A 24,771-nucleotide genomic window follows, 5' to 3' on the forward strand; every position below is an offset into this window, starting at 1 on the left:
CGTGAAGTGTTAATACCACTTTATAATGCCTTGGTAAGGCCACACTTGGAATATTGCATTCAGTTTTGGTCGCCACGATATAAAAAAGATGTTCAGAGACTAGAAAGAGTGCAGAGAAGAGCACCAAAGATGATTAGGGGACTGGAGGCTAAAACATATGAAGAACGGTTGCAGGAACTGGGTATGTCTAGTTTAATGAAAAGAAGGACTAGGGGAGACATGATAGCAGTGTTCCAATATCTCAGGGAGTCAAACTATTCTCCAAAGCACCTGAGGGTAGAACAAGAAGCAATGGGTGGAAACTAATCAAGGAGAGAAGCAACTTAGAACTAAGGAGAAATTTCCTGAGAGTTAGAACAATCAATCAGTGGAACAACTTGCCTGCAGAAATTGTGAATGCTCCAACACTGGAAATTTTTAAGAAAATGTTGGATAGCCATTTGTCTGAAATGGTATAGGGCTTCCTGTCTGGGCAGGGGGTTGGACTAGAAGACCTCCACAGTCCCATCCAACTCTGTTATTATGTTATGTTAAGTCCATCCTAGTTTAGGGGAAGAAAATGATTGAGATCTATCTGCTTTTTTCTCTTTATGGGATCTCCTTAGGCTCCCATCTCTGTATTAGTGTGGAAATGATTCATTAAATGTCCTTTAAAAGCACCAGCTTTTGCTGTCCGTAAGGACAGAATTTTTTTTTAATTATTCAGCAGAAGCAAGGATAATAAGCCACAGATTTACGACAAACATGTATTTATTCCAAAACATACTTACAAATACAGTAGCCATCACACACTTCTTCTTAACTGTCTAGGACAAGGGTGTCAAACTCAACACCTGGGGCCTGGATCTGGCCTGTGGGGTGCTTAGATCTGGCCCGCAGGGCCACCCTGGAAACAGCAAAGGACTGGTCCGCGGTGCCTCTGTCAGCAAAAACAGAGCTCGGGCGGGCCACAAGCTCCATTTTCGCTGGCAGAGGGTTGCAGGAAGCTGTTGCAGCCGAGAACGGAGCTCAGGAGCCCGTTTTCTCTGGCAGAGCACTTAGGCCAGCATAGGTGCCCTTGACACGAGTGATGTCGAGCTGGCCAAGCCCCCTGACCATGCCCAATCCACCCCCCCCACAAGGTCAAACATAACCCTGATGTGGCCCTCAATGAAATTGAGTTTGACACCCCTGGTCTAGGAGAAGGAATGTTCTCTTTTGCCCAATGTAACTGGTGTCTCCGCCTGGTTTAGTAAATCCCAGTATGACCCAAATCCCAATCCCAAAGCATGTCCCCTTTAAAATTGGATACATTATTTGGCCTGGGAAGAGAGTATTACCCACTAACTTAGTTTTTAAAATTATCAGGATCCAAAGGTTTTTCTGGAGCAGTTATACAACTATCTTCTCTGTATCTTCTCACCAAATACTTGACTATCTGGATCAAGCTAACCATTCTAGCTCCATCACTAGATATGATGACTCAAAAGAGATCTTGTTCATGTTCTCAGGCTTATAAAAAAACCCAATTCGGCATGTATTTTTGATTGACAATTTTTTAATATCTGCTGAAAGAACTTCCTATAATATTTTATTTTCTGTTTCCTTTTGTTATGAAGAAGTTTGCAGACAGTTCTGGAGTATGAATCAGATGATCTTGAAGACCGGTTTCAGCTATGCTACTCCGTGAGTATCCTGCATTGTTTTATGATACCTCCTCAAATGCTTAATAACCTGGAATAGATGTTAAAAATGGAAGAAATCCAGAGTGGTAAAATCAGTTATATAGGCAGATATTTCTCTCTCTGGGCACAATGATAATACACCAAAAATAAGACCCTGTCTTATATTTTTTTTGAACCCTGAAATAGGTGCTTGACTTTATTTTCGGGGAGGTCTTATTATTTTGGGGCGCGTGGAGCAAGGTGGGGCTCCTCTTGCCATTTTACTGACGTCCAGCTCTGTCTCCCTAACCTTAACCAGAGGAAATGGCGGGGACTGGCTGAGCATGCATTTAAATATTTTCAGGGAGGGCTTATTTTCAGAGAAATGCAGTAGCTGCTGAACAAATCTCTGCATTGGCGACAGGAAGGGCATCCGGCTAGTAAACTCTCAGCTTCATTCAGTTGCTCAGACTCTACCCTGCACGGATTATGGGATCATTAAAATGATCAATGATTGTTTAGTCCAAGCTCAGCTTGGTTTTTTTATGTGCATCACATTTTTTTTACCACATCCTGCAGGCACACTTGGGCCCTCCAGAGAAAAGTCACTAAAGGCTAAAATCTCATTCACACATTAAGTCATAAGATGATTTGTTTATGGTTGGTATGCTATGTGAATCCAGCCATTATGATTCACGACCTTGGTATAAAGTTTGATTGTTGTCTGAGTCTCCTTAGTTATTCAGTAAAATGAGACCATGTGTGTACCAGCCAAAGCATTATTCACACTGCTTCATTGGCTTAAGCTACTGATGCCAACTATCCCATAAATAGAAAGTCTTGACACTATTCAGTGCGGAGACTCTACTAATACATTAATTTTAGCTTTAACAGATTTGCAAACATGCAGCAACTTTATTTTTCAGGTTTCCTGGGACAGCATGGATGTAGACTTGATTGAAAATGGCATTTTGACAGCTGTAAACAATGCCAATAAGTATGTATCAATGACTCTTAAAATGACCTCTCTAAAGGTGCTTTGTTTGAATGATCCGCACCCACAATGACCAGTGATGTTAGAAGTAAAGTGGGGGGGGGGGTGTCATAGTTCAAGACATTAGTAAAGCTCCCTGTAGGAATCGGATAATTTCTTAAACTTTCAGTTACTGATATCCTCAAACTTCTTGCATTTCTATGGGATTTGAAAAAATTTCTTCAGATCTAAACTACAGGTAGTCTTTGAGTTAGGATCACTCACTCACTCACAACAGTTCAAAATTTCCAATTGCATTGAACAACAGGAACCTCTGACACAAATGTGTGGCTGTTGCAGTATCCCTGGGGTCATGTGGCCCTAAACTGGGCACCTGGCTTATGATTACATCAGAGCCAGCCACAGTCAGGTGATCAGCAATGGCAACCTTCCCTGCCACTTTCCAACAAGCAAAATCAATGGGAATTTGGCAAGAGAAGGTCGCAAGTCACTCCCTTATGTTTCTCTCACCACTTTTTCTCCCCAGCACCTGCCCACATTCCTCACCACCCGAGCACACTAGAAACCCGAAACCCTTGCCAGCTTTCCCATGCTCCCCAGCATCCACTCGTGCCCGATGCCAGCTTGCTTGTGGCACCCATCCCCACACTCCTTACCTGGTATTCTTCCTGCTTAGAGACCCAAGAGGGGCTGGGTTACGACAACAAACGGAACTTCAGGATTACCATTGCTAAGCAATGCAATCGTGTAACATTATACTCTACAACTGCAGCGTTTAGTGACGGCAATCCCAGTCCCAATTGCTGTCATAACTCAAGGAATACTGTAGGGTGAGAATTTGGGGAAAAGGTGGGGAAATGGGAAGAAAATAGAGAAACATAGCTAACTAAAATGCAACCAGTCTAGTCTTTTAATTCTTATTTCTTTATAAAATTTCAGTCTTGTTCTCGTTCAAAGGCCTAAATGTTGAGTAATATATATCCTTTTTTTGCCTTGTGGTACAAAGACTTCTCTCCAGTTTCAACTAATTCTTGTAAATATCTAATAAAGTGAACATTTATTATATTAATAAATAAATGTGTGTGTGTGTATATATGTGTGTGGGGGGGGTGTCTTTGGTTATTCGGGTTTTCTCCCGTGTAAAATTGGAAGTGTCTTGGCGACGTTTCGACGAAGTCTCATTCGTCATCTTCAGGCTTCAGCTTCGTGCTTCTGGGAGCAATGTGTGATTGCAGCTGTTTCTTCCTTTTTAACTGCTAGTGGGGCTTTGAACTGATTGGGTGGGAGCTTGGCTGTGCTCTGATTGGATAGGCTTGGCTGTGCTTGGTTGTGCTCTGATTGGATAGCCAAGCTCCCACCCAATCAGTTCAAACCCCCACTAGCAATTAAAAAGGAAGAAACAGCTGCAATCACACATTGCTCCCAGAAGCAGGAAGCTGAAGCCTGAAGATGACGAATGAGACTTCGTCGAAACGTCGCCAAGACACTTCCAATCTTACACGGGAGAAAACCCGAACAACCAAAGACCTATATACAAACACCCGTGAGAAAACCTCAGAAAACAAATATATATATATATATATATATATATATATATATATATATATATATATATATATATATATATATATATATATATATATATATAGTTTTAGATTTATGAGCAACATTAACTGAAGAGATCTGATTCTGAACCCTGATAAATTTATTTAAAGGCCAAGCATTTGTCCTTCTCGAAAAAAAATCAGGCTTATTTTCTACTTTTTAAAGGAAAGACTTTGTTGACAAATACGTGGATTACATATTCAACAAATCAGTGGATGATGTTTTCAGTGAGTTCAGGAGAGGATTTTACAAAGTCCTGGATGAAAAGCTAGTTGGCATCTTTGAGCCTGAACAACTGATGGAAGTGGTAATTGGAAATGCCAATTATGATTGGGATTTGTACGAAAGGGTAAGTGGATGGAGAGATGTATTTTATGACAAGGACCTTTATGAGCAGATCATGATTGGAGGGATGGAACTATAGCATTAGCTACAAGAGGGGGGTCAAACTCAAAGTCCAGGGACCGGATCTGGCCCACAGGGTGCTTAGATCTGGCCCACAGAGGTACTCTAGAACAGGGGTCCCCAACCTTTAGGTCCTCAGGGACCACTAAATTCATAATTTGAAATTCCATGGACCACTAATATGATCTGCCTAATGACCGGCTGGGTGGGTGTGGCCAACTCTATGTCCAACTTGATGGCACTCACAGTGAGGGGTGCCTCACCAGCCTCTACTCATCCCTCCCCTCCCAACCACTCCTCGCCTGCCTGCCCGGGCTCCTTAAGGCCCCAATAGGAAACAGTCATTGGAGCTAAGCAGCCACCACGAGAAAAAGTTGGCAAAACAGCTGGCTCAGTTCAAATTGGATCTGGCCAAGAAGGAGCTCAACAGAAGCTGAGGGAGGGAGGGAGCTGCTCATGGCTCCCATGTGACACCACTCCTGCGCAGGCTGAACTGGCTACCTGTGGTCTTTCGGGTGCACTTCAAGGTGTTGGTTACTACCTTTAAAGCACTCCATGGCATAGGGCCGGGTTATTTACGGGACCGCCTACTGCCACCGATTGCCTCCCACCGACCCGTGCGCTCTCACAGAGAGGGACTCCTTAGGGTGCCGTCCGCCAAGCAATGTCGGCTGGCGACCCCCAGGGGAAGGGCCTTCTCTGTGGGGGCTCCCACCCTCTGGAATGAACTTCCCCCAGGACTCCGCCAACTTCCTGACCTTCGAACCTTTCGCCGCGAGCTGAAGACATATCTATTTATTTGCGCAGGAGTGGCGTAGGATTTTAGTTTTTAATTGGGTTTTTACTGTTTTAATTATATTTTAATTTGGGCCAATTTAATAAGTTTTTTAAATATTATTTTATCTTGTATTTATTCTTGTTCTGTTTTATCTGGCTGTAAACCGCCTTGAGTCCTTCGGGAGAAGGGTGGTATAAAAATCTAAATAAATAAATAAATAAATAAATAAGCACCTCACTCAGGACTACAAGCATAGGCTTTCCAAGCAGAAGGAATACCTGCAGGAGTACAAGGTCAGGTACTGGTACCTGGAGGCTCAGTGGACTGAGATGGTCAGCCAGTTCCAGGCCATGATGCAGTCCCACTGGAACAAGGCTCTCCGGCTCTTCGCCACTAGCAGCTCTTCCCTCCAGCCTTTGCCCAAAGCCCCAGACAGACCCCAAGTTGGAATTTCTGCCCCCCTCTGACCCACACAAAAAGATCCCAAGGGGGAGACTCTCTGCAGCAACACAAACCTTCATTGCAAGTATCCGGCCCAGGGTCCGTAGTTTGAGGACTTCTGATTTAGTTCAATATAAAAAATGCAAATAATTTTTCTGTGGACCACCAACATTTTTTCGCGGATCACCAGTGGTCCACTGGTGAGCACTGCTCTAGAAACAGCAAAGGACTGCTCTGCAGTGCCTCTGCCCGTGAAAATGGAGCTCACGAGGGTTGTGGGCAGACCTCCCAAGCTCTGTTTTCGCTGGCAGAGGGCTGCAGGAAGCCATCACAGCCAAAAACGGAGCTCAGGAGCCCTTTTTTGCTGGCAGAGTACTTGGGCCACCACAGATGCCCTTGACATGAGTGATGTTGTGCCTCGTCCTCCCTCCTCTCCTCAGCCGGGCCCCTCCCGTCTCCTCCCGGGCCTGCTATCAGACTCCGAGTCTGATAATGAAGATGAACAGCCTGTCATGCCCCCGGCCCTGGCCCCATGCCGGGACAAACAAACCTCACTCATACGGCGTGTGTTCCTTTGGCTCAGCCATCAGAGGAAGTCAGCCACGGATTGAAATTACTCGGGCCTACTCCTTCTGACCCCTCCTTTTCTCAAACAGCAGAAGACAATTCAAAGTGGGAGGATCCTCGCTTCCGGAGATCTGAGAGGCGACTCCAGCAGAAGGAAGGGAGGGGCAGGCCTGGATAAATGCTGAGTCATGGAGCCACACCCCACAGCCTATATAAAGGACCTGCTTTTGGCATTCCAACCTTGAGTCAAGCAGTCTCATCTAGTTTGCTGAAGTCACAACTTGGATTCCTGCCTGCCCTGAGAAATCTGGAAGGAATTTGGCAAAGCTGCAGAGGCTTCGTTGCCACGCTTGATACGGACTTCCTAGACCCGGTCGTCGGAGGGGGAGGGGGACACGACAAGTGACGTCGAACTGGCCATGCCCACCCTAGCCTCCTGAGATCAAACAACCCTGATGTGGCCCTCAATGAAATCAAATTTGACACCCCTGAGCTACAGCATAATTTTCAATTAGCATGGGTAGGGTTTGGTAATCGCAACTCCTAGCTTATCAAATAAGTGAATGATAGAATTGCCTGGACGGCATTTAGGAGTTTGAGCATGGCTGCAGATAAAGTTGCTAAAGTCTTTCTTTCTTTCCTTCCTTTTTTCTTTCTTTCTGTTTTTTCCCTTTTTCTTTCCTTTTTCTCCCTCCCTCCCTTCTTTCTGTCCTATTTCTCATTTACCTTTATTTTTCTTCCCCTTCCTTTTTTCCTTTTCTCTTTCCTTCCTTCCTTCCTTCCTTCCTTCCTTCCTTCCTTCCTTCCTTCCTTCCTTCCTTCCTTCCTTCCTTCCTTCCTTCCTTCCTTCCCTTCTGCTCCCCATCTCACTGTTCAAATGACTCTGAGCTGGTGGCGAATTTGTCATTTGTGGAGCCATTTTATTTAGCTCTCTATTTATTCCTTTTCTTTCTCTTTACTATATAAGGGCATTTCTGGGCTCATCCCATTCTTAAGGTGGGGGGAAGGAACAAATAGATATTGAGGATTGTTTTGGCTAGGTGACTTTCTTTCCTGTTGGGGCTGCTCCTGGTGAGAGTGGAAGGTGGAGTTTGAAGACACCAGGAAATGTGGATTGAGTGTTTATTGGAAATGTGACTTTTGAGGGATGTTTTTAACTTATAATATTATGTGGTGTAATTCCGGTTTGTGTCAGATCCGGAATTACAACAGACTTTGCCAATTTGATGCTTACCTAAAAAGAAATTTGTTTTGGAAGATGGACTTTGCTTATTTCTTTTTTTTAAAATGGGTTTTATCACTTGGAAACCTGACAGTTGGCTTATAGAATGATAGCTATATATGATCTATAGGTAGTCCAGGTTTTTTTTATTCTTATTGGTTCTTGGTTTTTTCCCCCATTGTCTGATTGATTATTCCTGCACTGAAGAATGCTGAGTATTGTGGTATATACAGCTCGACGCACCCAACCATAAAGATGTTTTGGGAAGTCTTTCATGAGCTGAGTTTGGAGGATAAAAAACGTTTTCTGGGTAAGTATCTATATGCGAGTACTTCATTGCTCTTCTAAAGGTCTTGAAGGTGAATTTCTTTCTGTGTTGTGAGCTGTTATGAGTGTTAGCAGAAGGCATTCATATCTCTCCAAAAGCTTCTTTTAATACAGAGAGTCAAGGAATTGAAATGATAATTGAGAAGCAACTCTATACAGGTAGTCCTCGACTTACAACAGTTTGTTTGGTGACCATTCAAAGTTACGACAACATTGAACAAAGTGACTAATGACCATTTTTCACACTTATGACTATTGCAGCATCCCCATGGTCACGGGATTTACATTTGGATGCTTGACAACTGCTTCATATTTATGACGGTTGCCGTGTTCCAGGGTCATGTGGTCACCTTTTGCGACCGTCTGACAAGCAAAGTCCATGGGGAAGCCAGATTCACTTAACAACCGTGTTACTAATTTAACAACTACAGAGATTCACTTAACAAATGTGGCAAGGAGAGTCATAAAATGGAGCACAACTCACGTAACAAATTTCTCACTTAACAACATAAATTTTGGGCTCAATTGTGGTCCTAAGTTGGGGACTACCTGCCCATTCCATTCGTAACCTGAGGATTTTGGGGAGTGAATCTTGTACGTTGAACAGAATCACTCCCTCTTTTTGTCCATGCATTTGCTAATCAAATGCAACGTTTGTTAAGTGCGCATGAGGTATTTTAGGGTGGGGAAGGCTGGGGGGGGAGGGGCTAGTGATGGAACAGGCCATCTGCCTAAGACGCCCAAGGCCTCCTCGACCTACTGAAATACCTTATGATCCCCACAATTGCTTTCCACCCACCCACCCACCCAACCTGCCACACTGAGTCTCTTACCTTGTGAAGATCTAGCAAGCAGTCTCCTCTGCAGCCTCCCAGCATGTTGCTGGCTGAAATGGAGTTTCTGAGGGGCATCACACTCCATTTCAGCCAGCATCGTGCTGGGCGAGGCCTCTGGAGGCCTGAATGAAGCTTCTGAGGGGCAAATCCGCCCCTGGGAGCCTCTATTTTGACTGGCAACATGCAAGGCAGTTGTTTGTAAGGGCGAACAATTGCCACGGTACTGCAAGATTTGTAGTTTTGGGACTAAAAGCCAGGGGGAGCTGATCGTGTAACTTCAAACATTCACTAAGGGAACGCTTGTAACCCGGGGATTACCTGTATAGGGCTGGATTGGGAGTCATCCCTACAATTGATCCCAGTTGGGCAACAGAAGTTTTATTAAATCTTTTTGGAGCCAATATTATCCCGAGTCAAAGAATCCCATGTTCTTAGAGCTGTCTATGTTCCCGCTAATATTCTGTGTTTAACTGATGATTTCCCATACTTCTAGTGTTTTTGGCAGGAAATGACAGGATCCCTGTGACAGGAATGAAACCTTGGAAGATTTCTCCACATATCTTGCCCTCAGAGGATCTTATGCCTGAGGCTGACACCTGTTTTCATCTTTTATTGCTGCCAATTTATTCAACAAAACAAAAACTGGAGGAGAAGCTTCTTCAAGCGATCAGCAACAATCGTGGCTTTGGCAGACCTGTGGCCTGAGGCTGAAGCAGGAACTTGAAGATGCCACCTTGGAAGCTGTAGTCGTCTTTTGACCTCAGATGGGAGGAGAGATTGTCACAAGGGATTTTAGTTAGATGACTGTTCAGTGATTTTCTTGCTTTGTTTAGTAATAAAGTGATCGTGCACAGTCAAAATATATAGCATTTTGAAAATATGCTGGTTTGTTTACCATGTAGTTAAATTGGGCTAATATGTTCCTTCTAATTATGTAAAAACAAAAAGTTGAGGTTGTAGTTGTTATCTTTATGCTACTGCACCAAAGAGCCAATACTTTTATGTTTCTTTTCCCCTACCCTTTTCCTCCCCCCCCTACCCCTACCCCCACCCCCATTTTCCCATTATTTTCATTTTTCTTTGTATTTCTGAATTTTATAGTTTGATAAAGTAATAAAAAAATTTAACCCCAAAGAAAGAAGCCTTACCTCAGGTTGTTGTTGCTAAATGCAAAGTGTGTGTGTGTGTGAGAGAGAGAGACCTTTTCACTTATGATTTAATAATGGAAGAGCAGACATATGTTATCCATGAGTGCCAAATGCCTGAATTTTGGTCACATGATCACAGGGGCAGTGCAACAGCTATAACTTCAAGGACTGGTTGTAACTACCATTGCTTCAGCACTGCCATAACTTTAGTCACTGAATGAATGGTTGTTAAGTGAAGACTATCTGTCCTGATGATACCGAAGTCCAAAGGAGGAGAAGACCTTAACCCAGCGTGTCGGACGTCTATGTAACTCCCCCCGAGCTTCCGAGAAAATGTACGCAGTCATAGAAGTCTGTAGAGATTCTCAGTCATACAAGTCATGGTTGTCCCAAAGGTGCTTTTTACAAAAAGCAACTGGGCTTTCTTGTTTTTCTTTTGAAGACATTTCACTTCTCACCTAAGAAGCTTCTTCAGCTCTGGCAGGATAGTGGGGAATGGAGGGATTTATATTCCTTGCAGACAGCTGATCTTTTTCATCCTTTTACAGGGTCGTTGAAGCACTTGGATAGTGGATACTTGACAAGCATTTGGCACACAGATAAACCTCCAAGTGCTTCAACAACCCTCTAAAACAGGGGTGTCAAACTCAAGTCCTGCGGGCCGGATCAGGCCTGCAGGGTGCTTAGATCTGGCCCATGGGCTGCCCTGGAAACAGCAAAGGACCGGCCTGTGGTGCCTCTGCCAGTGAAAATGGAGTTTGGGAGGCCTCCTGGGCCCCAATTTTGGCCACGACGGCCTCCTGCAGCCCTCTGCCAGCAAAACTGGAGCTGGGGGGGGGGCAGTGCATGCCCCCCACACACCAGGCTCCGATTTCTCTGGCAGAGGGCTAGCGAAACAAACTAAAAACAAAACAAAAGGAGAAATGTTTGCATTTGAGCAAACGAAGGGACAGGTAGAAAGGGAAAGAGGAAAAAAGAGAAAGAAAAAGAAGGGAAGATTGGAACAGAGCGAAGAAGGAAAAATAAGGAAAGGGGAAGGAAAAAGAAAAGGAAGGAAGGAAGGAAGGAAAAAAGGAAGGAAGATTATAATGAGAGTGAGGGAGGGCCTGAGGGAAGTCCTGCCTTGGCCATCACAGGTGCCCCCCCATGAGTGATGTAGAGATGCCCCCCCCACCAAACACAACCCTTTCGCCGCGAACTTAAAACTTATTTATTTCATATGGCTGGACTGGCCTGATTTTAATTTTAAATTTTAATTGAATTTTGATGGGTTTTAAATTTCTGTAATTTTATGGGGTGTAATGTCATTTTAAATTTTCTGGCAAATTTCAATCAGTTTTTAAAGGGTTGTTTTAATTATTGTGTATGTTTGTTTGTATTTTATTTGCCTGTTCACCGCCCTGAGTCCTTCAGGAGAAGGACGGTACACAAATTAAAACATCATCATCATTATTATTATTATTATTATTATTATTATTATTATTATTATTATTATTATTATTATTATTATTATTATTATTATTATTATTATTATTATCCCTGATGCTTCCCTCAATGAAATCCAGTCTGACACCCCTGCTCTCAAAAGGATGCAAATGACCAGCTGTCTGTAAGGAATAATGTCTGCAAGGAATAATGTAAGGGGCGTGCATAAGTGCACCTGCGTGCTTACCGTCCCTGTCCTAATATTCCTTTTACTTACTCTTTTCATGTATCCAAATTATGTTTATACTTTTACCTGTTATCTTATGATTAACAAATAAATAAATAAAATTAATAATAATAGTATTAATAAGTGTTCGACTAGTGATCTGTGATACTAAATCCAGCATAATTATCTCGTTTGCTGTATATACTGTCATTTTGTGTAAATATTAATAATAATGATAATACATTGCTATACCTGGTGACAGCAGAATTGATGAGAAACAACTTGGAAGTCACCAGATATCAAGATTTGAGAATCGAATTGCAGAGACTCTGGCATAAACCAGTGCAGGTGGTTCCAGTGGTACTCGGCACACTGGGAGCTGTGCCTAAAGACCTAGGCAAGCACTTAAAAGCAATTGGTGCTGGAGACGACTTCCGGTGTCCAGCGGCAACGGACGTCTGGAAGGCTTCTCCTGCCTCCAGCGCCCGAATCCGGCCGCCGCCGAGGCCCTCAGGGGCCAGGTGTTCCGAAAAGGACACCTGCCGCACGGACGGCTCGCCAGGGGTCTCCCAGCCGACATACAGGACTGTGGGGACCGATGCTGGCGCGTCCTAGGCTTGGCGGGGTTTGGAGGCCACAGGCCGCGGCCATTATTTTGGTCGTCGCCTGGGCCGCTGTGCCCGGTGACACCGGGGCATTGGATTTATAACTGCAGCAGCCTGGTGGTGAACAGGGAACGGAGAAGAATTGAGGAGGAGAAGGGAAGGGAATATCGGTAAACGTGAGTGGACTGCTCCGGAGTGCGGGGGTTTTCTCCCCTGCGGTTGGAAGGAGCACGAGTTATTCTGGAGAGGAGAACTTAAAATAAGAAGATTACGGTTTTGTGGAGCTCTGGAGAGAAGAGGTGATGGAGAAATTTAGGAGGGAAGGTTTGAGGCCCCCCCTCCTTCTGGGGAACAGTGGTGGCGTCCAGCTTCCGCCTTCACTATGAGAATTTTGATGTCATCACTTCCTTGACTTCCTGGTTGACTAACTGTACTCTGGACTCGTTGCTCCTGTGAGTGCCCCTGGTGGATCCGGAGGAAATTACAAGGATACTGTGCCTGCCTGAGGATTTTGTATTTTTTTTCCTTAATGGCAAAAGGTCAGAGACCAACTGCTGGAGAGATGGAGAATTTTGGAAAAGTTATCTAATATGGACAAGAAATTGGATGAAATAAGAGCAGAAATTGTGACTATCCAAAAGGATTTAAAGGATACTCAACAAGTTTCAGCAGAAAACAAGCAGAAAGTGGAAGGTTTGGAGGGTGAGATGCGGGCAGTGCAGAAAAGAGAGGAGACGACAGGCAATGCTGTGCTTGGACTACAGATGGATAAAATGTCTTATTTCCTTAGGTTTCAAAATTTGGAAGAAGTGGACCAAGAAGACTTGAGAGATGTTGTGACTAAATTGTTGGGAGAATTTCTTGGGAGAGGTGTTGATTTCATGAATTGGGATGTGGATCGAGTTTATAGAGTTAATTCGCAATATGCACGCACGCATGCAGTTCCCAGAGAGGTTCATGTCAAATTTGTGAGAAGAGAGACGAGAGATGAAATTCTTAGAAAACATAGGAGTGGGGCACTGATTTACAGGGGCAGGGAGATAGCCATTCTGAGGCAGATTCCCAGACAGGTACGTGAAAAAAGAAAGAAATATTATTTTTTGTCAAGCAAATTGTACCAGAAGGAGTGGGCTTCAGATGGCTGATGCCAGAGGGATTGATGATTTTCCGGGAGGGCATTACGAAAAAATCAGTACAATTGCGGAGGCTACGGCCTATGTGGAGGAACACAAAGCCTCCTGGAATCAGATGACCCAGGAATTGAAGAAGGGAGGTTATAGATCATGGGGCGGAAGCGGCTGCCGCTGTTGCGGCCCTGGAGTTGGGTCAGGCTGAACCCAGAGTTCTGAGATCCAAAACTAGGAAGTGATAAAGATATTTGGGATTGTGTTGGTTTTCCTTATTCTCTTTTGTACGATATTCTGTTTATTCTTGACCCTTCTTTATTACGTATTTAAAATTTGTAAACTTAGCTACTTCGTGTCACCTGCTTGCCATATGGCTGTTGTATGTGTTAAAAAATTTGAGTAAAATTCTTATTTTAGATAAGAAAAATGAAAATTTACCATACCTGATATGTATTTGTATAAACCTTTTTTGACTAATAAAAACTTTTTGAATACAAAAAAAAAAAAGCAATTGGTGCTGACAAGATCTCCATTGGTCAGCTGCAGAAGGCCACCTTACTGGGATCTGCTCGCATAATTCACCGATATATCACGCAGTCCTAGACGCTTGGGAAGTGTTCGACTAGTGATCTGTGATACGAAATCCAGCATAGTTATCTCGTTTGCTGTGTATACTGTCATTTTGTGTAAATAAAATAATAATATAAATCCTTCCATTCCCCACTATCCCATCAGAGCTGTAGTATCGTGACCTGGCCATCGAAACTACATGGCTATGGGTGAAACATGTAAGAGTGATACCCATTGTCATATGGGCACTTGATCCCACCTCCAAGAATTTAATAAAATACATCAACAAATTGCAGCTTCCTGCAATAACACCAGCAGAACTGCAAAAAACTGCGATACTTGGAACTTCCTACATCTTAAGAAGGTACTTGGCTGATACCTAAGATGCTGGCAGCAACTCCTATCAACCATTAGCACCAGTCAATGGGATTTGCGATGCATTTTTGAATGTTCAGTTGACTGAGTTTCATGTGTAATGAATAAATTTATTTATTTATTTATTTTATTAGATTTTTATACTGCCCTTCTCCCGAAGGACTCAGGGTGGTGTACAGCCAAAATTAAAACCCACAATATACACAATCAAAACAGAATTTAAAACGAAGCATATTACAAGAGTGGCCGAACTTTAAAAAGTTTAAAACCCTAAAAAATTAATAAATAACCCCGGTTAAAATTTAATAAAACTTTTAATCCAGTCCCGCTTGAATAAATAAATGCGTTTTCAGCTCACGGCGAAAAGTCCGAAGATCAGGCACTTGGCGTAAAGAGTAATAATAATAATAATAATAATAATGATGATGATGATGATGATGATAATAATAATAATAAATATAAACCCCTCCATTCCCCACTATCCCGTCCGAGCTGAAAATGCTTCTTTTTATTTTTATTTATTTATTTATTTATTATTTATTTTATTTTGCCACAACAATATATGTAGGTATCATACAAAAAGATTATATAGTAAATAAACACATAGCTCCCATCACCAATCTCCTTCCACTTATGACTGTATGACTATAACTTGTTGCTGGCAATCCTTATGATTTATATTGATATATTGATCATCAATTGTGTTGTAAATGTTGTACCTTGATGAACGTATCTTTTCTTTTATGTACACTGAGAGCATATGCACCAAGACAAATTCCTTGTGTGTCCAATCACACTTGGCCAATAAAATTCTATTCTATTCTATTCTATATGACTAAATATAAGGAGGTATAAGCATATATATAGGAAGAAGAAAAGAAAAACAATAGGACAGGAACGGTAGGCACGTTTGTGCGCTTATGCATGCCCCTTATGGCCCTCTTAGGAATGGGGTGAGGTCAATAGTAGAAAGTTTTTGGATAAAACTTTTAGGATTATGGGAAGAGACCACAGAGTCAGGTAAAGTATTCCAAGCACTGATGATTCTGTTACAGAAGTCATATTTTCTGCAATCTAGATTAAAGCGGTTGACATTAAGTTTAAATCTATTAGTTGCTCTAGTATTATTGCAATTAAAGCTGAAGTAGTCTTTAACAGGAAGGACATTACAATAGATGATCCACATTACAATAGATGATTCACATTACAATAGATGTAATGTGATAGATGTATGTTCTTGGGTGAGAAGCGACACGTCTTCAAAAGAAAACAAAACACAGCAAGAAAGCCCAGTTGCCTCCTGAAAAAAAAAGCCCCTGTGAAACGAAACCGAAACTCGGGGGCCGAAAGCTGAGGGAGCCGCGGCTGCGTGTCCTTCGTACAAAGCGCCACCGCCTCTCCGCGGTGACTATCCGATGCTTCGGAGAGGCTTCCAAAGAAGCGATAAGTCGTGCCGGAGTTCCCACCCTTTATTCGCCCAGCCTCCGTCCTCCTTCCAGCCAAAGCCAATTCCCTGCCCTGACAGCGCCGCAGTTTCGATTTCCTCCCCAGGCACGCCTTCTCTTACGTTTGGAAAGTCCAGCCACCCCCCAAAAGCAGCCCCGGAGAGGACAAAAACGCGCGTTCTGCACAACTTGTCCATTTTCCTTTGGGCGATCTGAAGCCAGGAGGATCTTTCACTCATGCCGGCCTCACGGAAGAGACGCCCCGGCAGAGCCACTAGTCGTTCCCCGGCAGGCTCGGCTTCGAGACCTGCGAGCCGCCTCCAGAGGCCCGGGGAGCAAGTTGCCGAAACGAAGGTGCCCGAGTGGCGATCCCAAGAGAGCGATGGGTTGGATTCTGCCGCCGTCTCCTCCCCGCCAGTCGGGCCCGCGTTGCTCTTGTTCCCGACGGCGAAGTACCACCGCAGCATCTTCAAAGAGGATCCTGAAGCCATTTGCCAGATCAGCTGTAAGCAAGGTTACTTAGCGATGGCGCAGGCACCTAAAACCGTCCTCCTCTTCGGCTGGGCGCAAGACGAACCGCATCAGCCCCTTGTGGAAAGTCGCAGTGAGTAACCGTAATCCAGTGCCTCCAAATCCGGACGGCCGCCAGATAGCAGCAAAAAAACAAAACAAAACCCTTTTATGTTAGAATATAGAATAAACTGGAAGGGACCTTGGAGGTCTTCTAGTCCAGCCCCCTGCTTAAGCAGGAGAACCTATACCAGTGGTGAAATCCAATTTTTTTTACTACCCGTTCTGTGGGCACGACTTGGTGGGTGTGGCAGGGGAAGGATACTGCAAAATCTCCATCAGCATCCCAGTCCAGGGGAAGGATAGGAAGGATACTGCAAAATCCCCACTCCTGGGGGAAGGATATTGCAAAATCTCCATTCCAACCCCACTCTGGAGCCAGCCAGAGGTGGTATTTGCCAGTTCTCCGAACTACTCAAAATTTCCGCTACCGGTTCTCCAGAACCTGTCAACCTGCTGGATTTCACCCCTGACCTATACCGATTTAGATAAGTGACTGTCTAGACCAGAGGTCCCCAAACTTGGCAGCTTTAAGATTTGTAGACTTCAACTTCCAGAATTCTCCAGCCAGCATAGCATAGCATAGCTGGCTGGAGAATTCTGGGAATTGAAATCCACAAGTCTTAAAGTTGCAAAGTTTGGGGACCTCTAGACTCTTCTTACAAACATCCAGTGATCGAGCGCCCACTATTTCTGGAGGCAAGCTATTCCAGTTGTTAATTGTCCTCAATGTTAGGAAGTTTCTCCTTAATTCCAGGTTTCTCCTCTCTTTGATAAGTTTCCAACCATTGTCCAGCTCTCAGGTGCTTTGGAGAATAATTTGACTCCCTCTTCTTTGTGGCAGCCCCTTAAATACTGGAATAATGCTATCATGTCACCCCTAATTCTTCTTTTCTAGTGTACTGTGTATGTGTACTGTATAACTTTGGTGTGCCCTCTGGGGAGCGACCAGTGAGTAAAGTAGTGAGAGTAAACTAGGTGGCTCAGTGGCTAAGACACTGAGCTTGTCGATTAGAAAGGTCAACAGTTTGGTGGTTCGAATCCCTAGTGCCGGTCTCCTGTGTGAGCAAGGGGTTGGACTAGATGACCTCCAGGGTCCCTTCCAACTCTGTTACTGTCAGCTTTGTGAATGTAGGAGAATTTGAACCTGGCTCTTTCAATACTGTTAACCGGGGTGGGGGGGTGGGGGGGTCTCCTAGTTCAACACTAATCCAGGAATCTCCAAACTTGGCAACTTTAAGACTTGTGGACTTCAACTCCCAGAATTCCTCAGCAGGCATGACTGGCTGTAGAATTCTGGGAGGTGAAGTGCATAGTCTCCCAAATTTGGAAGCCCCTGTTCTAATCACTCCAGCCTGTTTGCAGTCTTCTTATCTTGTTAAAAATGACAACTCCAGTCAAAACAAATTGCAGGTTTATCAGCATATTTAGTTTTGTCTCCTGAATGCTTCAGCCTTCCTAGAAAACAGAAAAGTTGGTAAGAGCTGAGGCTTTTTCAATTTGGCATCTTGGCTGATAAAAAGGCAAAGATATCGCGTGGAGTTCAGCCTGGTGACTTATATCCATCCATCTTATGAAACGTTTTTTCCTTCTTCTAGGATATTTTTTCCAACTTCCCTATTTAGCCAATAGCCTTGGCGTTTCATTTTATTGTTGTTGTTGGCACAGCTTGGCAATTGACTCATATTTATGACAGCTGCAGTATCCCGGGGTCATGTGATCAGGTTTTGCAACCTTCTGACAGGCAAAGTCAATGGAGAAGTCGGATTCACTTGGCCATATTACTAACTTAACAGTTGCAGTGATTCATTTAATAACTGTGGAAAGAAAGGTCATAAAACGGGGCAAAGGTTTAAAAAAAAAAGTCTTGCTTAACAACAGAAATGTTGGGCTCAATTGTGGTTGTAAGTTGAGGACTAACTATACTCTAGGTCAGGGGGTCTCCAACCCTGGCAACTTTACGACTTGTGGATTTCAACTCCCAGAATTCCTCAGTCAGGGCATGCTGGCTGAGGAATTCTGGGAGTTGAAGTCCACAGGCCGTAAAATTGTCAAGGTTGGAGACCCCTGCTCTAGGTAATTTATAGCATTAAAAATCCACAACATAAAACCCAGACAATTTGCCTACACTATGGCAGGAACAGATAATATTGCACTAGCCTCTTGGTTGGCTCTCTGTCAGCCTGGGGTACCCAGGCCTGTTGACAAAACCAATCTTCAGACCTTTCTGGAAAAGTAACAACTTATGTTATTTCTAGGAAATTATATTCCAACGGGGGGGGGGGAATCATTTTTTTCTTGGTCTAACTCATCTTCCCTAATGGGTGGGACCTGCAACATGCAGGTCTCTTTCTGCCCCAGTAGCTCAGGTAGATGTAACTAGGAAGAGGTAGACCTTCAAAGCTATGGTCCCCCAAGCTATGTAGGGGTATTAAAGGTGATTCTCAGCACCTTGAATCCGAGGTGGGTTTCAACAGGTTCTGAGCAGTTCTGGAGAACCGGTAGCGGAAATTTTGAGTAGTTCGGCGAACCGGTAGTAAACATTCTGACTGGCCCCGCCCCCATCTATTCTCTGCCTCCCAAATCGCAGCTGATCGGGAGGAAATGGGGATTTTGCAGTAACCTTCCCCTGGAGTGAGGTGGGAATGGAGATTTTACAGTATCCTTCCCCTGCCATGCCCACCAAGCCACGCCCACCAAGCCATGCCACACCCACCAAGCCACGCCCACCAAGCCATGCCACACCCACCAAGCCACACCCACAGAACCAGTAGTAAAAAAATGTGAAACCCACCACTGCCTTGAATGGCACCTGGAAGCGAATGGGCAGCCAACACAACTCCTGTAAAAGAGGTAGCACATACACATGTCTAGGCTTGTGGAAGATTATGTCAGCCACCGTATTTTGAACCAACCAAAGTTTCTGCATTGCTCTTCAGTGTTTTAATTCTTCTACCAAAGCTAGTCGACACTTCTCTCAAGGAGCCATCTCAAATACAGGTAGTCCTCGATCTACAACATTTCATTTAGTGACCGTTCAAAGTTACAAAGGGATTTAATGACTGTTTTTCACCCTTACGACCCCATGCTCACGTGATCCAAATTCAGACACTTGGCAAGTGGCTCGTTTTTATGACGGTTGCAGTGTTCTGAGGTCACCTGATCCCCTTTTGCCACCGTCTGAAAAGCAAAGTTAATGGGGAAATCAGATTCACTTAACAACTGTGGGAAGGAAGGCCATAAAATGGAGAAAAATTCACTTAACAAATGCCTCACTTAGCAAGAGAAATTTTTGGCTCAACTGAGGACGTAAGTCGAGGACTACCTGTACAAGTTATATCAAATTCTGCTTTTTATTATGCCATCTATCAGTACAGTACACACCGTTCTGCTTTAGGAAGTATATGTATTAAAAAAAATCATATTTTTCATCATTCAGTATTTTCAATTATTAATATTTATTAATAATTAATATGCTATTGATTATTAATACCGCATTATTTATTAATTAATTAAATTATCAATTAAATGTTTTACTTTATTGATTTAATTATTTTAATTGAGTGGTGTGGTGGCGTAGTGGTGAAGATGTTCGCCTTCCACTCAGAAGGTTGAGAGTTCAATCCTAGACACGGTGGATGTTTCTCTCCTGGAGCGCAAAGAAAAAAAAATATCTGTTGCAAACTCCCTGTGGCATCAGGAAGGGCATCCAGCCAGTAAACACTCAGCTCCATTCCGTCGTCCCGACTCTGCCCCAAATAACCCGACGGGTTATAAAAAAGGAGTTTTAATTTAATTATTTTAATTATTAGTCAAGGACCTCAAGGCATAAGATTTCTGCTCTTTTGATCTTATTAACATCCACATAGGTTAAACTGAGCTGAGACATGAATTGCCCCATGAATAATAATCTAATGAAGTCCATAGGTGAATTGTGACTGCCTCTGCTCCTATCTAACTCCCACTTACAATATAGTAATACAATTCTTTATTGGCCAAGTGTGATTGGGGACACAAGGAATTTGTCTTTGGTGCGTATGCTCTCAGGGTACATAAAAAGAAAAGATACATTCATTAAGAATCATAATGACTCCAGCCTTTCAATCCAACAGAATTCCTAGTGTGGCTTAGTACCAATTAAAATAATCATTGGTGAAAATCATGGTAGACATTCTGTTGCTGTTTGCAGGAAGCATCTACTTAAAAGAGAAGATAAACTCACTGGATTGTGAAGCGTCTCACCTGCTTATTCTCTCATCAAATGGAAAACTTTCAGAGTATGATATCACAACCAAAACCCCACAAATAAGGTAGAAATTTTCTTATTATATATTAATGGTAGGATAGTTGTTGTTTTTAATAAAAAAAACCCTGAATGAACAAGGCTCATGGGTGAGAGAATACTCATCATTCAATTTGCTGATTCCATGACTTGTAAGGCAGCTGGGCTTTCTTGGGTTTTTTTTTCCTTGAAAACATTTCATTTCTCATCTCAGAAGCTTCTTCAGTTCTGATAGAACAGGGATGTCAAACTCGATTTCATTCAGGGCCGCATCAGGATTGTGTTTGACTTCGTGGGCTGGGGAGTGGCCAGCTCAACGTTACTCGTTGTTGGGGGTACCTGTGGTGGTCCAGGCAAGGCGGGGTGGGGGGAATCCTCCTGCAGCCTTCCGCCAGCGAAAACGGAGCTCCAGAGGGCTGTGCATGACCTCCATTTTTGCTGGAAGAGGCCATTGCAGACAAAAACGGAGCTTGGGAGGGCCACGTGCAGCCATCCTGAGCTCTCTTTTCGCTGGCAGAGGCACCGCGGGCCACTCCTTTCACCGTTGGAACAGAGTTCTTTTCGGGTGGGGAGGGGGAGTAGAATGTCTTAACTCCTTAGCATCAGAGCATGTTAATTTTATTTATTTATTTATTTATTTTGTCAATCATATATAAGATAACAGGTAAAAGTCTAAACATAATTTGGATACATGATAAAAGTAAGTAAAAAGGAATATTAGGACAGGGACAGTAGGCACGCAGGTGCACTTATGTACACCCCTTAATATAATACTGTATAAGCAGTACTAATGATCTGTTGGTTGTTTCAAAAAATCCTTTCTTAGTGAGCACCTAGAAGCCAAGAGGAACATACGTGCCAAGTTTCAAGTTTTTAGGCTTTACAGCAGTGGTTCCCAACCAGTGTGCCGCGGCACTAAGGGGTGCCGTGAGATCTTTTGAGGGTGCCGGGAACTTTTGAGCTACAGAGATTTTAAATATCTATTTCCTTATAAGGGTGCCGGGAACTTTTGAAAGGCTTTCCAAGGGTGCCTCAAACAAGAAAAGGTTGTGCCTCAAACAAGAAAAGGTTGGGAACCACTGCTTTACAGTTCTGGAGATTTTGTGATGAGTGAATGGTACTTGGCTTTTATATATATATAGAAGATGATAGGGACCACTATATATATATGATAGATAGATAGATAGATAGATGATATATATAAAAGATATATATATATATATTGTTTTCTGAGGTTTTCACGGGTGTTTGTATATAGGTCTTTGGTTGTTCGGGTTTTCTCCTGTGTAAAATTGGAAGTGTCTTGGCGACGTTTCGACGAAGTCTCATTCGTCATCTTCAGGCTTCAGCTTCGTGCTTCTGGGAGCAATGTGTGATCGCAGCTGTTTCTTCCTTTTAACTGCTAGTGGGGGTTTGAACTGATTGGGTGGGAGCTTGGCTGTGCTCTGATTGGATGGGGGTTTTTTTGTGCTCTGATTGGCTGGGGGAAACCTGCCCTTATTGACAAACGAGTCCCTAACACGAGGAATGACACCAGACCCACACTCACGAGGTCCACACAGGATGTCACCACCGCACATCCACCCAGAAAGCAGACCCAAACCCACACTGATCATGAAGCACGACCAAGGACCAGAAGCCAGACCGCAGCTGCAACATTAGCCATTTCAAACCCCCCCAAACCATACATGCAGCAGACTGACACCCACTATGAAGATGTAGCACGACCACAAAGCCAAACAACAGCTATGCAGCTCACCAGCTCAAATCCCCCTGCAACACAGACTAAACTGAGCACAACCAAGCCCCCACCAACACAGGACACACCCCAGCCAATCAGAGCACAAAACCCCATCCAATCAGAGCACAGCCAAGCTCCCACCCAATCAGTTCAAACCCCACTAGCAGTTAAAAGGAAGAAACAGCTGCGATCACACATTGCTCCCAGAAGCACGGCTGAAGCCTGAAGATGACGAATGAGACTTCACGAAACGCCGCCAAGACACTTCCAATTTTACACGGAGAAAACCCGAACAACCAAAGACCTATATATATATATATATATATAGCTTTTATATATATATATATATATATATATATATATATATATATATATATATATATATATATATATATATATATATATATATATATATATATTCTATATATATATATATATACATATATATATATATATATATATATATATATATATATATATATATATATATATATATATATGTCTTTGGTTGTTCGGGTTTTCTCCTGTGTAAAATTGGAAATGTTTTTCCAAACATTTCCAATTTTACACGGAGAAAACCCAACAACCAAAGACCTATATACAAACACCGTGAAAACCTCAGAAAACAAATATATATATATATATATATATATATATGTATATATATATATATATATATATATATATATATATATATATATATATATATATATATATATATATTCTATATATATATAGCTTTTATATATATATATATAGAAGATAATAGGGACCACCTTTGGTGGGAAGGTAACAGCATTCCGTGCGCCTTTGGCGTTGAGTCATGCCGGCCACATGACCACGGAGACGTCTTCGGACAGCGCTGGCTCTTCGGCTTTGAAACGGAGATGAGCACCGCCCCCTAGAGTCGGCAACGACTAGCTCACATATGCGAGGGGAACCTTTACCTTTATAGAAGATGATAACTGAGCAGCATGTATTGTCTCTTTTCCTTCTTTTGCAGACTACTGAAAGAATTAGGAAACAAACAAATTATTCAGATTGCATGTGGTGACTATCATTCCTTGGCTCTTTCAAAAGGTATTGGCTGCTTTTGCACTTCTTTTAACAACTCTTTTACTTGCCTTCTACTTCGGTTGGGATGTCTCAGCTGATAGGCACAGCCCCCGCCCTCTTCCAAGCAATTTTTGTAGGGATGAAATCAAGGGAGAAGATTCCACGTGTACCATTTTGAACTCTCAAGGCAAAGTGGGATAGAAAGACATAGATAAATATAGAAGGCTCCGTATTAACGGCTTCCTTTTGTGCGTTGTACTCAGGAGGAGAACTCTTTGCCTGGGGTGAGAATGCACATGGCCAGCTTGGAATGGGAAATGTGATGGGTCGCATTAAGGATCCACGGCTGGTAGAAGAATTGGAAGGCATTCCTTTGGTTAACATTGCAGCTGGATCTGCTCACAGCGTGGTTGTCTCTATGTTTGGGACTGTTTACTCTTGGGGAAAGAATACCTATGGACAGCTTGGCCTTGGAGACAAAGAAGGTAAGGAGAAATTCCAGAAATGGGGTGGGGGAAGCATTTGAGATATGCTCATAATCGTAGGAAATGGGCCATCTAAACTCATTGGTCTCTGAGCTTGGTTGTTTTCTTGCAGACGTTTCTTCACCAAACTAGGTAATATCATCCATGCACTGATGATGTTACCTAGTTTGGTAATGCATCGTCTGCAAGAAAACAACCAAGCTCATCATAGAGCACCATGGACCGTGCACCTTCTAGGACACGGGAGTCAAACTCGCAGCGTCACGTGATGTTTCACAGCATTTTTTCTCTTTGCGGAGCTAGGGTGGGCGTGGCCTACATGTGACGCATCCGGCCCACGGGCTGCCAGTTTGACATTCCTGTTCTAGGAGAAGATGGTTCTGAGGGTAATTTAGATAAACACATCTGGAAAACTCGTGATATGATTTTCAAATAAAACTTACAAGTAGTCCTTGCTTTATGACCATTCATTTAATGGCCAAAGTTACAATGGCACTAAAAATAATCACCACTGGCCCTCACATGATTGCCACAGTGCCATAGTTACATGATTGTGATTTGGGCACTTTGGAACCATTGTGCAATTACAGTGATTCCCGTGGTCATGTGATCGCCATTTGCAACCCGTCCAGCCAACTCCCAATAAGCAAATTCAGTGGTGAAGCCAGCAAGGAAAGTTGCAGGTTGCACTTATGTGATGCCCCAGTTAATGACCATGGTAATTTGCTTAATGACAGTGGGGGAAATAGTTGTAAAATCAGATGCGGTCCCATGATCCATCACTTAATGTCCACACTCCTTAACAATGAATTTTGGGGTCCCTATTGTAGTTGTAAGTTGAGGACTACCTATATGTTCCTAAATAGAGAAAGGCAGCACTCGGAGAGAGGGGTGTGGC

General features: G+C 43.2%; 2 protein-coding genes across 2 annotated transcripts in view; both read left to right on the forward strand.

The window, feature by feature from the left end:
- Nucleotides 1-10,021, forward strand: part of LOC131203051 (probable E3 ubiquitin-protein ligase HERC6) — a 49,262-nt gene extending 39,241 nt beyond the window's left edge. The window contains exons 19-23 of the mRNA XM_058192922.1: nucleotides 1,599-1,665; nucleotides 2,570-2,640; nucleotides 4,408-4,591; nucleotides 7,863-7,965; nucleotides 9,312-10,021. Coding sequence (XP_058048905.1) covers nucleotides 1,599-1,665; nucleotides 2,570-2,640; nucleotides 4,408-4,591; nucleotides 7,863-7,965; nucleotides 9,312-9,523 — 637 coding nt within the window. The 3' untranslated portion in view covers nucleotides 9,524-10,021. The remainder of the gene's footprint in view (nucleotides 1-1,598; nucleotides 1,666-2,569; nucleotides 2,641-4,407; nucleotides 4,592-7,862; nucleotides 7,966-9,311) is intronic.
- Nucleotides 10,022-14,710: 4,689 nt separating this feature from the next.
- Nucleotides 14,711-24,771, forward strand: part of LOC131203050 (E3 ISG15--protein ligase HERC5-like) — a 50,329-nt gene continuing 40,268 nt past the window's right edge. Inside the window, exons 1-4 of the mRNA XM_058192921.1 lie at nucleotides 14,711-16,343; nucleotides 20,499-20,619; nucleotides 23,336-23,412; nucleotides 23,652-23,873. Of these exons, the coding sequence (XP_058048904.1) occupies nucleotides 15,977-16,343; nucleotides 20,499-20,619; nucleotides 23,336-23,412; nucleotides 23,652-23,873 (787 nt within the window). The 5' untranslated portion in view covers nucleotides 14,711-15,976. The remainder of the gene's footprint in view (nucleotides 16,344-20,498; nucleotides 20,620-23,335; nucleotides 23,413-23,651; nucleotides 23,874-24,771) is intronic.

The sequence above is a fragment of the Ahaetulla prasina genome, chromosome 8 (genome assembly GCF_028640845.1).
Source record: "Ahaetulla prasina isolate Xishuangbanna chromosome 8, ASM2864084v1, whole genome shotgun sequence".
In the NCBI taxonomy this organism is placed as follows: domain Eukaryota; kingdom Metazoa; phylum Chordata; class Lepidosauria; order Squamata; family Colubridae; genus Ahaetulla; species Ahaetulla prasina.